This window comes from Mesoplodon bidens (genome assembly GCF_964165515.1).
Source record: "Mesoplodon bidens genome assembly, chromosome: 2".
Classification (NCBI taxonomy): domain Eukaryota; kingdom Metazoa; phylum Chordata; class Mammalia; order Artiodactyla; family Ziphiidae; genus Mesoplodon; species Mesoplodon bidens.
In genome coordinates, this window is record NC_138177.1 from 181,338,325 (window position 1) to 181,350,983 (window position 12,659).

Consider the following 12,659-nt stretch of genomic DNA (forward strand, 5'->3'; position numbering starts at 1 on the left):
AATAAAAGTGGTAAACATAGAGCCAGAATAAGGAAAAAGTAATAATATCAGCAAATAGGAGACATTAGTATAAATTCTAAAGACATTAAAAGGATAGGGACTATTATAAATAACTTTATGCCAATAAATTCAACAACTTAGATGAAATGGACAATGGATTTGTATCATCTTGAATGATACAAATTACCAAAGATCATTCAAGAAGAAATAGATAACCTGAGTCTATTAACCATGTCTATTAAAAAAAATCAAATTTGTTTTTAAAAACCCTTTCATAAAGAAAACTTCAGGCCCAGATAGCTTCACTGGTGAATTCTACCAACCATACTAAGGAAGATATAGTATCAATTCAATACAAACTCTTCCAGAAAACAGAAGAGGAGGGAACAGTGCCCAGCTCATTTCTTTTGTTAGGCCAGTATTACCCTGATATCAAAACCAGATAAAGACATCATAAGAAAAGAAGACAATGGACCAATATTTCTCATAATAGGTGCAAGAATCCTTAAAATATTAGGATATAGAATCCGGTAATATATAAAAAGGATAAAATAGCATGACCAAATACAAGGTTAATTTAATATTTGAAAATTAGTTAATGTAATTCACCATATTAACAGAACAAGGGAGAAAAACCATATGGTTAATCTCAGTAGAGGCAGAAGGGCTTCCCTGGTGGCAGGGGTTAAGAATCTACCTGCCAAGGCAGGGGACACAGGTTCGAGCCCTGATCTGGGAAGATCCCACATGCCGCAGAGCAACTAAGCCCGTGTGCCACAACTACTGAGCCTGAGCTTTAAAGCCCGCAAGCCACAACTACTGAGCCCGCGTGCCATAACTACTGAAGCCCTCGTGCCTAGAGCCCATGCTCCACAACAAGAGAAGCCACCGCAATGAGAAGCCCGTGCACTGCAACGAAGAGTAGCCCCTGCTCGCCACAACTAAAGAAAGCCCACATGCAGCAACGAAGACCCAATGCAGCCAAAAATAAATAAATAAATTAATTAATTAATTTAAAAAAATAGATGCAGAGAAAGCATCTCTGTAAATCTGCAGCAGAAAGGAACTTCCTCAATCTTCCTGAAGGCCATTTAAGGAAAACCTACATTTAACATCATACTTACTGAAACTGTGACAGACTTCCCCCTAAGACGATGAACAAGGCAAGAATGTCTGTCTAACCACTTCTATTCAATACAGTAAGTCCCCTACATACGAACGAGTTCCGTTCTGAAAGCATGTTCCTAAGTCCAATTTGTTTGTAAGTCCAACAAAGTTAGCGAGGTACCCAAATAACACAATCGGCTATATAGTACTGTGCTGTAATAGGTTTATAATACCTTTCACACAAATAATGCATAAAAAACAAAAAATAAAGAAAACATTTTTAATCTTACAGTACAGTCCCTTGAAAACTACAGCAGCCCAGTACAACAGCTGGCATCCAGGGGCTGGCATCGAGTGAACAGGCAAGAAGAGCTACTGACTGAAGGAGGGAGAGGAGGTGGGAGATGGTAGAGTTGAAGGGCCGTCAGCAGTAGGAGACGGAGGGCAAGCTACAATGTCACTCACGCCTGATGCTGACGGAACGCACGTTCCCACCTTTGAAAATTCGCAACTTGAAGGTTCATATGTAGGGGACTTACTGTACTATATTGGGGGTCCTAGCCAGTCCAAAAAGGAAAGACAAATAAATTAAAGTATACAGATCAGAAAAGAAAAAGTAAAACTATGGCAAGTTTTGAGAATACAAGTTCGAAACACAAAATTTGATTGGCTTTCTATATGCTAACAACAAGCAATTGGAAATTGAAATTTTAAAATGCCATTTACAATAGCATCAAAATTATGAAATCCTTAGTGATAAATTTAGCAAAGTAAGTGTAACCTGTACACTGAAAACTACAAAACATTGCTGAGAAAAATTAAAGACCTACATAAATAGAGAAACAGATCACACTCGTGGATCAGAGGACTCAATACTGTTAGGATAATAATTCCTCCCACATTGGTCAGTAGATTGAACATGATGTCAGTCAAAATCCCAGCAGGCTTTTGTGTAGGAATTAAGACACTGATTCTACAACTTATTTATTTTTAAATCATTTTTTTATTGAGGTAGCATTGGTTTATGACATTTATAAGTTTCATGTGTACGTTGTTATTTCTACTTCTGTATACACTACAGCGTGCACATCACCAAAAATGTAGTTTCCATTACCATACAGTTTACCCCCTTTACCCACTTAGCACCCCCCTTTCCCTCTGGTAACCACTATTCTGTTCTCTGTAACTACAGAGTATTTGCTTTTGTGTTTTTCTTCATTTTTTCGGTCTGTTTGTTTTTTATATTCTACACATGAGTGAAATCATACAGCATTTGTCTTTCTCCTCTGCTTTATTTCACCTAGCATAATACCCTCGACGTCCATTCATCTTTGTTGCAAATGGCAAGATTTCCTCTTTTTTATGGCTTAATAGTACTCCATTGTGTGTACTGTATATAGATGTATTTTAAAATTTTTAAAATATATTTAATATACATCACTTCTTTATCCATTCATCCATTGATGGGCACTTACATTGTTTCCATATCTTGACTACTGTAACTAATGCTGTGATGAACAGAGGGATGCATATATCTTTTTGAATTAGTGTTTTCACTTTCTTTGGCTAAATACCCAGAAGTGGAATAGCTGGATCATATTGCAGTTCTATTAATTTTTTGAGGAGTCTCCATATGTTTTCCTTAGCAGCAACACCAATTTACGTTCCCACCCACAGTGTATGAAGGTTTTCTTTTCTTCACATCCTTACCAATACTTGTTATTTCTTGCCTTTTGATAACAGCCATTCTAATGGATATGAGGTGATAATCTCTTTGTGTGTGTGTTTTTTTTTTTTTTCGGTACATGGGCCTCTCACTGCTGTGGCCTCTCCCATTGCAGAGCACAGGCTCCAGACGCGCAGGCTCAGCGGCCATGGCTCACGGGCCCAGCCGCTCCGCGGCATGTGGGGTCTTCCTGGACCGGGGCACGCACCCGTGTCCCCTGCATTGGCAGGCGGACTCTCAACCACTGCGCCACCAGGGAAGCCCTCTTTGTGGTTTTGATCTGCAGTTCCTAATAATTAGTGATGTTAAACATCCTTTCATGTGCTTGTTGGCCAACTACATGTCTTCTTTGGAAAAATATCTATTCAGCTCCTCTGCCCGTTTTTTAATCGGGTTGTGTGTTTGTTGTTGAGTTGTATGAGTTCTTTATATATTTTGGATATTAACCCCTTATGATTTGCAAATATCTTCTCGCATTCAGTAGGTTGTCTTTTCATTTTGTTAATGGTTTTCTTTGTTGTGCAGAAGCTTTTGTTTCCACTGAGGAGATATATTAGCAGAAAGATATTGCTAAGACTGACGTCAAAGAGTGTACTGCCTATGTTTTCATCTAGGAGTTGTATGGTTTCAGGTCTTACATTCAAGTCTTTAATTCATTTTGAGTTAATTTTTGTGCATGCTGTGAGACAGGGGTCTAGTTTCCTTTTTTTGTATGTGGCTGTCCAGTGTTCCCAACGGCATTTACTTAAGAGATTATCCTTTCTCCATTGTATGTTCTTTGCTCCTATGTCATAAATTAATTGTCCATATATGTGTGGGTTTATTTCTGGGCTCTCAATTCTGTTCCATTGAGCTATGTATCTGTTTTTCTGCCAATACCAGTATACAGGTCTTTCACCTCTTCTTGTTAAATTCATTCCTAGATATTTTATTCTTTTTGTTGTGATTGTGGGATTTTCTTAATTTTTAGTGTATAGAAACAATATATATATATATATTTTTTGCGGTATGCGGGCCTCTCACTGATGTGGTCTCTCCCGTTGTGGAGCACAGGCTCCAGACACACAGGCCTAGCGGCCATGGCTCACAGGCCTATCCGCTCCACGGCATGTGGGATCTTCCCGGACCAGGGCACGAAACCGTGTCCCCTGCATCGGCAGGCGGACTCTCAACCACTGCGCCACCAGGGAAGCCCCACAATAGGTTTCTGTACGTTGATTTTGTACCCTGCAAATTTATTATATTTATTATTTCTAGTAGCTTTTTTTGTGTGTGTGGAATCTTTAGGGTTTTCTATATATAAAATCATATCATCTGCAAATCGTGTTAGTTTTCCTTCTTCTTTTACAATTTGGATGCCTTCTGTTTCTTTTTCTTGCCTATTTGCTCTGCCTAGGACTTCCAATACTATGTTGAGTAAGAGTGGTGAGAGTTGGCATCCTTGTCTTCTTCCTGATCTTAGAAGGATAGCTTTCAGCTTTTCACCACTGAGTATGATGTTAGCCGTGGGTCTGTCATACATGGTCTTTACTATGTTGAGGTATGTTCCTACTATACCCATTTTATAGAGAGTTTTTTAAAATTATAAATAGATATTGAATCTTGTCAAATGTTTTTTCTGCATCTCTTGAGATGATCATCTGATTTTTATCCTTCTTTCTGTTAATCACAGTGTTTTACATTGACTGATCTGTGGATGCTGAACCATCCTTGCATCCCTGGAATAAATCCCACTTGATCATGATGTATGATCCTTTAAATGTATTTGCTAACCTTTTTTGAGGATTTTTACATTTAGGTTCATCAGAGATATTGGCCTGTAATTTTCTTTTTGTGTGTGCTGTCCTTGTCTGGTTTTGGCATCAGGCAATGATGGCCTTGTAAAATGAGTTGGAAAGTGTTTCCCCCTCTTCAGTTTTTTGGAAGAGTTTTGAAAAGCATAGGTATTAAACTTTCTTTGAATGTTTGGGAGAATTCACCTGTGAAGTTGTCTGGTCCTTGACTTCTGTTTTTTTGGGACGTCTTTGATTACTATTTCATTCTCTTTACTAGTAATCAATCTATCAAGATTTTCCATTTCTTCATGATTCAGTCTTAGAAAGCTGTATGATTCTAAGAATTTGTCCATTTCTTCTAGGTTGTCCAGGTAGTTGGCATGTAGCTGTTCACAATATACTCTTCTAATCCTCTGTATTTCTATGGTATCGTATTTCTCCTCTTTCACTTCTTGTTTTCTTTATCAGAGCTTTATCCCTTTGTTTCTTAGTGAGTCTAGCTAAAGGTTTGTCAATTTTGTGTCTATTTTATTTCTTCTGACTCTGATCTTTATGTCCTTCCTTCTACTGAATTTGGGCTTCATTTGTTCTTCTTTTTCTAGTTCCCCTGGGTGTACAGTTAGACTGTTTGATATTTTTCTTGTTTCTTGAGGTAGGCCTGGATTGCTATAAGCTTTCTTCTTAGTATTGTTTTTGCTGCATCCCATAGGCTTTGACATGTTGTATTGTCATTTGTCTTCAGGTATTTTTTGATTTCTCCTTTGATTTCTTCATTGACTCAATAGTTGTTCAGTAGCATGTTGTTCAGTCTCTACATATTTGTGAGTTTTCCAGCTTTCTTCTCATAGTTGATTTGTAGTTTCACACCACTGTGATTAGAAAAAATACATTATATGATTTCCATCTTCTTAAATGCACTGAGACTTGTTTTGTGTGCCAACAGATGATCTATCCCTGAGAAAGTTCTATGTGGACTTGAGAAGAATGTGTATTCTGCTGCATTTGAATTGACTGTACAAATCCATGGATCCATCTGGTCTAATGTTTCAGTTAAGGTCACCGTTTCCTTGTTCACAGGCTATCTATTCATTGATATAAGAGGAGTTTTAAAGTCCCCTACTATTATTGTGTTGCTGCAAATTTCTCTTTTTAGGTCTGTTAATTATTGCTTTGTATATTTTAATGCTCCTATGCTAGGTGCATAAATATTATACTGTTATATCTTCCTGATGACTTGTCCCCTTCATCATTATATAATGTCCATCTTGTCTCTTGTTACCTTTTTTGGCTTGAAGTCTATTTTGTCTGATATATGTATGGCTATACCACTTTCTTTTGGCTGCCATCTGCTTGGAGTATCATCTTCCATCCCTTCTTTTGTGTCTATGTTTGTCTGTTTTGAGCTGAGATGGGTCTCTGGAGGCAGTGTATAGTTGGGTCTTGTTTTGTAATCCATCCAGCCACTCTGTGTCTTTTGACTGATGAATTCAATTCATTTACACTTATGGTGATTATTGGCAAATGAGGACTTAGTACTGCCTTTTAATCTTTTGTTTTCTGGTTGCTCTATTTCCCCATTGTTTCTTTTCCTTGTGTTTCTGTCTGCCATTTTGGTTTGGTGGTTTTGTATTAAGTTTTTCTCAGTTTCCTTTTTTTTTTTTTTATGTTTCATGTCTCTGCTCTAGATTTATGTTTTGTGGTTACCATGAGGTTTGCATAGAATATCTCATAGATAAAATAGTCCTTTTTATGCTAAGAGCACCTTATCTTCACTTACCTATACAGGTCTGTCCTTTTCATCTTCCCCTTTTATGTTCTAGTTGTCATAAATTATCCCTTTTTAAGTTGTGAGTTTGTTACCATATTGAAGTAGCTATAGTTATTTTTACTGCTTTCCTTCTTTTTAACTTTTATGCTGTAATAATGTGTTTAAAAACCTATTCTGAGTTGTGATTTTTCTGATTCTATTTTACCTAACTCAAGGTTTTGTGTACTTTTGCCTTTTCATTTCAGGCAGAAGAACTCCTTTAAACATTTCTTGTAAGGCAGGTCTAGTGGTGATGAACTTCCTCAGCTTTTGTTTGTCTGGGAAAGCCTTTATTTCTCTTTCATATCTGAAGGGTAACTTTGCTGGATAGAGTATTCTTGGCTGAGAGATTTCATATTTCACTATTTTGAGAATGTCATTCCACTCCCTCTTGGCCTAGAGTGTTTCTGTTGAGAAAACTGCTGATAGCCTAATGGGGGTTCCTTTGCAGGTTATCATCTTTTTTCCCCTGGCTGCCTTTAAAATTTTCTTTGCCATTGACTTTTGACAGTTTTAATATGTATGATGTGTCTTGGAGAAGAAGGTCTTTTTGTCTTGAGTTAATTAGGTGTTCTCTTAGCTTCATGGACTTGTATATCCAGTTCCTTCCCCATGCTTGGGAAGCTCCCACTTATTATTTCTTTATATTCTCTATTTATCCTTAATTTTTGCCATTTTAATTGCAATGTGCCTTCGTGTGGTCCTCTTTGTGATTCTCTGTCCTTCTTGGACTTGGATATGTTTCCTTTCCCAGGTTAGGGATATATTCAGCTATTATATCTTCAAATATGTTCTCTGCCCCTTTCTCTCTCTCTTCTCTTTCTGGAACCTCAAAAATGTGAATGTTAGTATGCCTGGTGTTGTGCCAGATGTCTCAAACTGTCCTCACATCTTTTTATTCTTTTTCCTGTTCATCTTCAGTGATTTCCACTACTCTGTCTTCCACCTCACTGGTCCATTCCTCTGTACCATTTTGTCTACTGTTGATTCCTTCTAGTGTATTTTTCATTTCAATGATTGTATTCTTCACCTCTGTTTGGTTGTTCTTTATATTTTCTAACTGCTAAAAACTTCTAATTTCTCTCTCTGTTCATCCACTCTTCTTCTGAGTTCTCTGATCATCTTTACAATCATTACCTTGAACTCTTTCTTGGGTAGATGGACTATCTCCACTTCAATTAGCTCTTCTGGGGTTTAAATCTTATTCCTTTGCTTGGAACATGTTCCTCTGTTGCCTCATTTTGCCTAACTTGCTGTTTTTATTTCTGTGTATCTGGTAGGTTGGTTGCTGGTGTGTGGGCTAGGTCCATAGGCTATGGGTCTGTGGTTGTCCTGGGATTGGTGTTCGCCCACTGTTGGGTGAGGCTGGTTCCAAGGCTAGAACAGGCTCATTGGTGGCTGGGATAGGGGATTCTGGGTCTGGTGTGTGCCCGCTGGTAGGTGGAGCTAGGTCCCAGGGTGTCTGCGTGCAGGGCCCTGGGTGTCCCAGATCTAGTGCCTGCCCAGTGGTGTGTAGAGCCTGGTCCTTGGCCCTCTGGTGGGCAGGGCTGTGTTCAGGGGAAGGTGTGGGCTCAGGGGGTCTTAAGGCTGACTGTCTGCTGTTGGGTGGGGCTGGGTCCCTGCCCAGTTAGTTGCTTGGCCTGAGGCGTCCCAGTCCTGGTGCCTTAGGGCTGGGGAGCATGGTGGCACTGGGTCCTGTGGCTAATAAGCTACAACAAGGATTCCCAAATGGCACTTGCCAGCAACAGAATCCATGTGGCAGAACAAGCTCCCAGAAATGGCTGCCACCAATGCCTATGTCCCCAGGGATGAGCTCCAATTAATTGCTTCCTGCCTCTTGGGGAGACTCTCCAAGATCAGCATGTGGGTCTGACCCAGGCTCCTTTCAGATTATTGCTTCTGCTCTGGGTCCTGGAGCAGGTGAGATTCTGTGTGAGCCTTTTAAGAGTGGAATCTCTATTTTCCACAGCCCTCTGGCTCTCCCAAAAGTAAGCACTGCTGGGCTTCAAAGCCAAAAGTTCTGGGGGCTCATCTTCCTGGAGTAGAACCCCCAGGCTGGGGGGCCCAATGTGGGACTCAGACTTTTTGCTCCTTGGGGAGAACCTTGCAATTGTAATTATTCTTCCATATGTGGGTCACCCACCCAGCTTATGGGTCTTGCCTATACTGCAACTCCCCACCACCTACCCATCTCATGGTTCCTTCTTTAAATCTTTAGTTGTAGAAGATCTTCTGCAGTAGGTTCTGGTCTTTTTCATTGACAGGTGTTCTGTAAATAGTGGCAATTCTGGTGTGCCTATGAGAGGAGGTGAGCTCACACCATATATAAAAAGTAACTAAAAACGGATCACAGACTTAGCTATGTAGAAGCTTAATCTCTAAAATTTCCAAGAGAAAACAGGAGACCATCTTAGTGACTTCTAGTTAGGCAAGGACTTCTTTAAAAAGGACATAAAAGGCACAAGTTACAAAAGAAAAAACTGATAAATTGAACTTCATCAAAATTTAAAAACATTTGCTCTTCAAAACGAAGATAAAAATAAAAGATCAAAAAAAAAGGGCAAGGAACACAACAGGGAAGAAATTTTTGCAAAACAAGTATTTGATAACAGACTTGTATCCAGAATGTATACAGAACTCTTACTACTCAATAAGAAAACTAACAAACCACCGCTCCCAAACAAGCAACAGATGTGAACACATATGAATGGCAAATAATACACAAGAAGACAGCCATCACCATTAATCAACAGTCAATAAAACCACAATGAGGTATCACTGTGTATACACTGGAATGGCTAAAATTTAAATGATGGACAATACCCAGTGTTGGCCAGGATGCGTTGCAATTGGAGCTCTCATACGTGGCTGATAGGAATGCAAACGGTACAGCCACTTTGGAAAACAGTTGGCAGTTTCTTATAAAGTTAACCATATACTTACCATGTGACCTAGCAATTTCACTCTGAGATATCTACCCAAGAAAAATGAAAACATATGTCCACAAAAAGATTCATACATTAATGTTCACAGCAGCATTATTTATAACAGCCCCAAACCGGGAACAACCGAATAACCATCAACTGATGAATCACTATCCATACAATGTAATTCCACTTGGCAATAAAAAGGAACAAATTACTGATATACACAATAAGGATGAATCTCAACAGCACTATGCTGACATAAAAGACTGCAAACTGGATGACCCGATCTATATGAAGTTACAGAAAGAGCAGCATTAAAGTGACAGAAAGCAGATCAGTGCTTGCCAGGAGGTGGAGGATCAGGGTGGCAGACAGACTGTGAACGGTCACAGTCTGGAAATGTCCTATATGGTGACGGTGGTGGCGGTTACGCTAATGTAGACAATCTGTGAGAATTCTTGATTTGTACCTCTAAATTTGGTGAATTTATTGTACGTAAATATACCCCAATAAAGCTTACAAAAAGAAAAAAAAATACTTTACTTTCATGCCAGGACCAAAACCAGACAGCCTGTTACCTAGTCACCTCCTGACCACAGAGTGTGAAGAATGTGTCATTTTGATCCACTACCTGCTGCTGCAGAGCCAGTTCCCGGCGGAGAAGCCTTGTGCAGTGACACTGTAGACAGTTCACTGGTAGTAAAATGATCGTTCTTATTCTCACTGTTGAGACTGACAGGCTGTTAGAAAATAAGGACACAAGAAAAGATTTGAACATCTCAAGCATCCTGTTACAAAATAACTGGCAGATCTTCAACTTCACATGTTAAACAGAAAAAAAGATATATACATAACCGAGAAGTAAAACATTTTCAGCCTGCCCCCAGGAATGTGGTCAAAGTTCCTTTATTTATAATATTAAAGATACTACTGCTTTTTGAGCACCTATTACATTCCAGGAACCATATAGCTATGTGCTTTATTATTGTTTTTTGTCATTCAGAACACATATATTGAACACTTTATATGTTCTAAGAATTGTTCAAAACACTAGTAATACAATAGTGAACAAAACCATGTTCCAGCTATCCTGAGCTTATACTGCATGGGGAGAAGGGCTATATAAATATTACTTAATTTAGTCCTCAGAAAAAGCCATGAAGTCTTAATCTTTCCATTTTTCAAATAAGAAAACAAAGGCATAGAAAGGTTAAATAACTTGTGTAAGCTAAGCCACCTAACCTGTGGCAGAGCTGGGACTGGAAGCCAGGTCTGATTCCATAGCCCAGGCTTTGCATTAGATTTCTAGCAAGTGTACTAATATCAGGCTTTCAAAATTGAGCATACTTTCTTGACTTGGATCATCAGATTCTGAACATTTGCTTAAAATCATTATTATACCTTGAAGGGAAGACTGAAGAAAAACTTTGTGTAAATATTCACACTTGTCTTGGATCCCATACCTAAGTATAGGAAAGTCTTATCCCAAAGTGTAACCTGACAAGTAAATCTGAGAATGCCTTTTTAGGTAAAGAGATGAAAAGTTAAAGGAAAGTGACCAAAAACTTTTCGTTTTAAAAAATGACATGTGTAAATATAAAACTATATAAACTGACTACTTTACTGATAATTAATGACAAAAATGAGCTCTACCCCCTCCATACAGACCTGGTGTCCTACAACTGTGTGTGAAAAAGTAAAATTGCTAAATTCATGTCTTATCAGTATGGCTTGTTCCTGTCTAACTAGCCCATAACCCCAGCTGTAAGTAAGAAAACACATTTTATAGGCAATGCACACTTAAGTTTAATACCTGGATATCAAATTTTAAAGCAGAGGGGAAATCCAGTTCACAAAGAAAATCTGAAAGATGGCACTTCGGGGAAAACCGCGCAAAGTATGTAAGAACTCAGGACACAGCAGATTCTTTCACTGCAGCTTTTTAAATGGAGTCTGAAGGATATACTGCATGTTTCTGCAGAACAAAGTCTCAACCTCAGTTACCTGTATTACAGGTAACTGTAATACAGTTACCCATCTAGGCCATTAGTCTTGAGCCTCAGTGCAAAAACCTTAATTTTAACAAGAGGATGCACATTTATTTTCTCTCTTGTGTGTTGAAAGTTAGTGTCACTTACATACTCAGCTTCTGGGGATGCACAGGATCTGGGCCTGTCCTCCTGCAGCAGGTCGAGCTGGAGTGGGGAGCTGCTCTTTGAGTTAATGAGGGGGTGCCCTTCATTCTGGGTCCCCCACTTTTCCTCGCCGCTCCTTTGGCTGATGGCTGAAGGTGGTGGGCCTGGATTTGGAGCCACTGCTGATACCGAGGAGGGTATTTCAGAAGAGCCTGCTGCTCCCAAGAATGGATATGGGGAGAATGGTGGTAACAAGAGAGGACAGATAGGGGGGTCATGCAGGAAGATGTTCATAAAAGTATCTAAGCAAGCAGAGGGCAGAGCTGGGAAAGACTGCAAGCCACTGGGGAAAGGCGGCTCAGGCAGACTCTGCAGCGCAGTTTCTGAGGCTGCATGTTCTCTCCCCAGGGAGGTCACGGTTGGGAGGGGAAGGGCTTGGACGAAGCAAGGTGCCTGGCTGGGAACCACCACTGCAGCCGGGAGCGATGGGCCAGAGGTATGAGGACAGGAGGCGGAGGAAGGGCACCAGGGCTGTCCATCCTGGGCCTCCCCTACGAGGTGGGGACAGAAGCCATCCTTAGTGCCCTTGCTGTCTGGCCACATGAGCAGCTTCTTACGCTTGTGCTTCCCCTTCCTGCAACCAGCGGATCGGGTAGGCTTGGAAGCAGAATCTCCTGAAGGGTAAAGAGGAAGGCGTGTTATAGAAAACTAACCCAGAACGGAAGAGAAGGACAATGTTGATAGATAATTCTAAGTAGATTTTACAAGGAATAAACATTGGCCGATAGTAACTATGTCCACTACAGGGATGACAGAAAATTGCTCTAAAAAGATGAACGAGATCCTGGGTAAAAGCTGTTGCTATAAAATAAACTTATTTCAGTATGTCTCAATCAGTTTCTTTCTTTTTTTTTTTTTTTTTGCGGACGCGGGCCTCTCACTGTTGTGGCCTCTCCGGTTGCGGAGCACAGGCTCCGGACGCGCAGGCTCAGCAGCCATGGCTCACGGGCCCAGTTGCTCCGCGGCATGTGGGATCTTCCCGGACCGGGGCACGAACCCGTGTCCCCTGCATCGGCAGGCAGACTCTCAACCACTGCGCCACCAGGGAAGCCCCTCAATCAGTTTCTTACAAGCAAAACTCCTGTACTCCACTCCGTATCTCCCAGTACTCACGTATGATTT

At 40.2% G+C, this 12,659-nt stretch overlaps 1 protein-coding gene across 2 annotated transcripts in view; it reads right to left on the reverse strand.

Annotated features, from left to right (window-relative positions):
* Window positions 1-12,659, reverse strand: part of PER3 (period circadian regulator 3) — a 65,413-nt gene that overhangs the window by 7,558 nt on the left and 45,196 nt on the right. For both annotated transcript variants that reach the window (XM_081224799.1, XM_081224800.1), the window contains 2 exons: window positions 11,481-12,151; window positions 9,974-10,082 (listed from right to left, as the gene is read on the reverse strand). In XM_081224799.1, coding sequence (XP_081080925.1) covers window positions 9,974-10,082; window positions 11,481-12,151 — 780 coding nt within the window. The remainder of the gene's footprint in view (window positions 1-9,973; window positions 10,083-11,480; window positions 12,152-12,659) is intronic.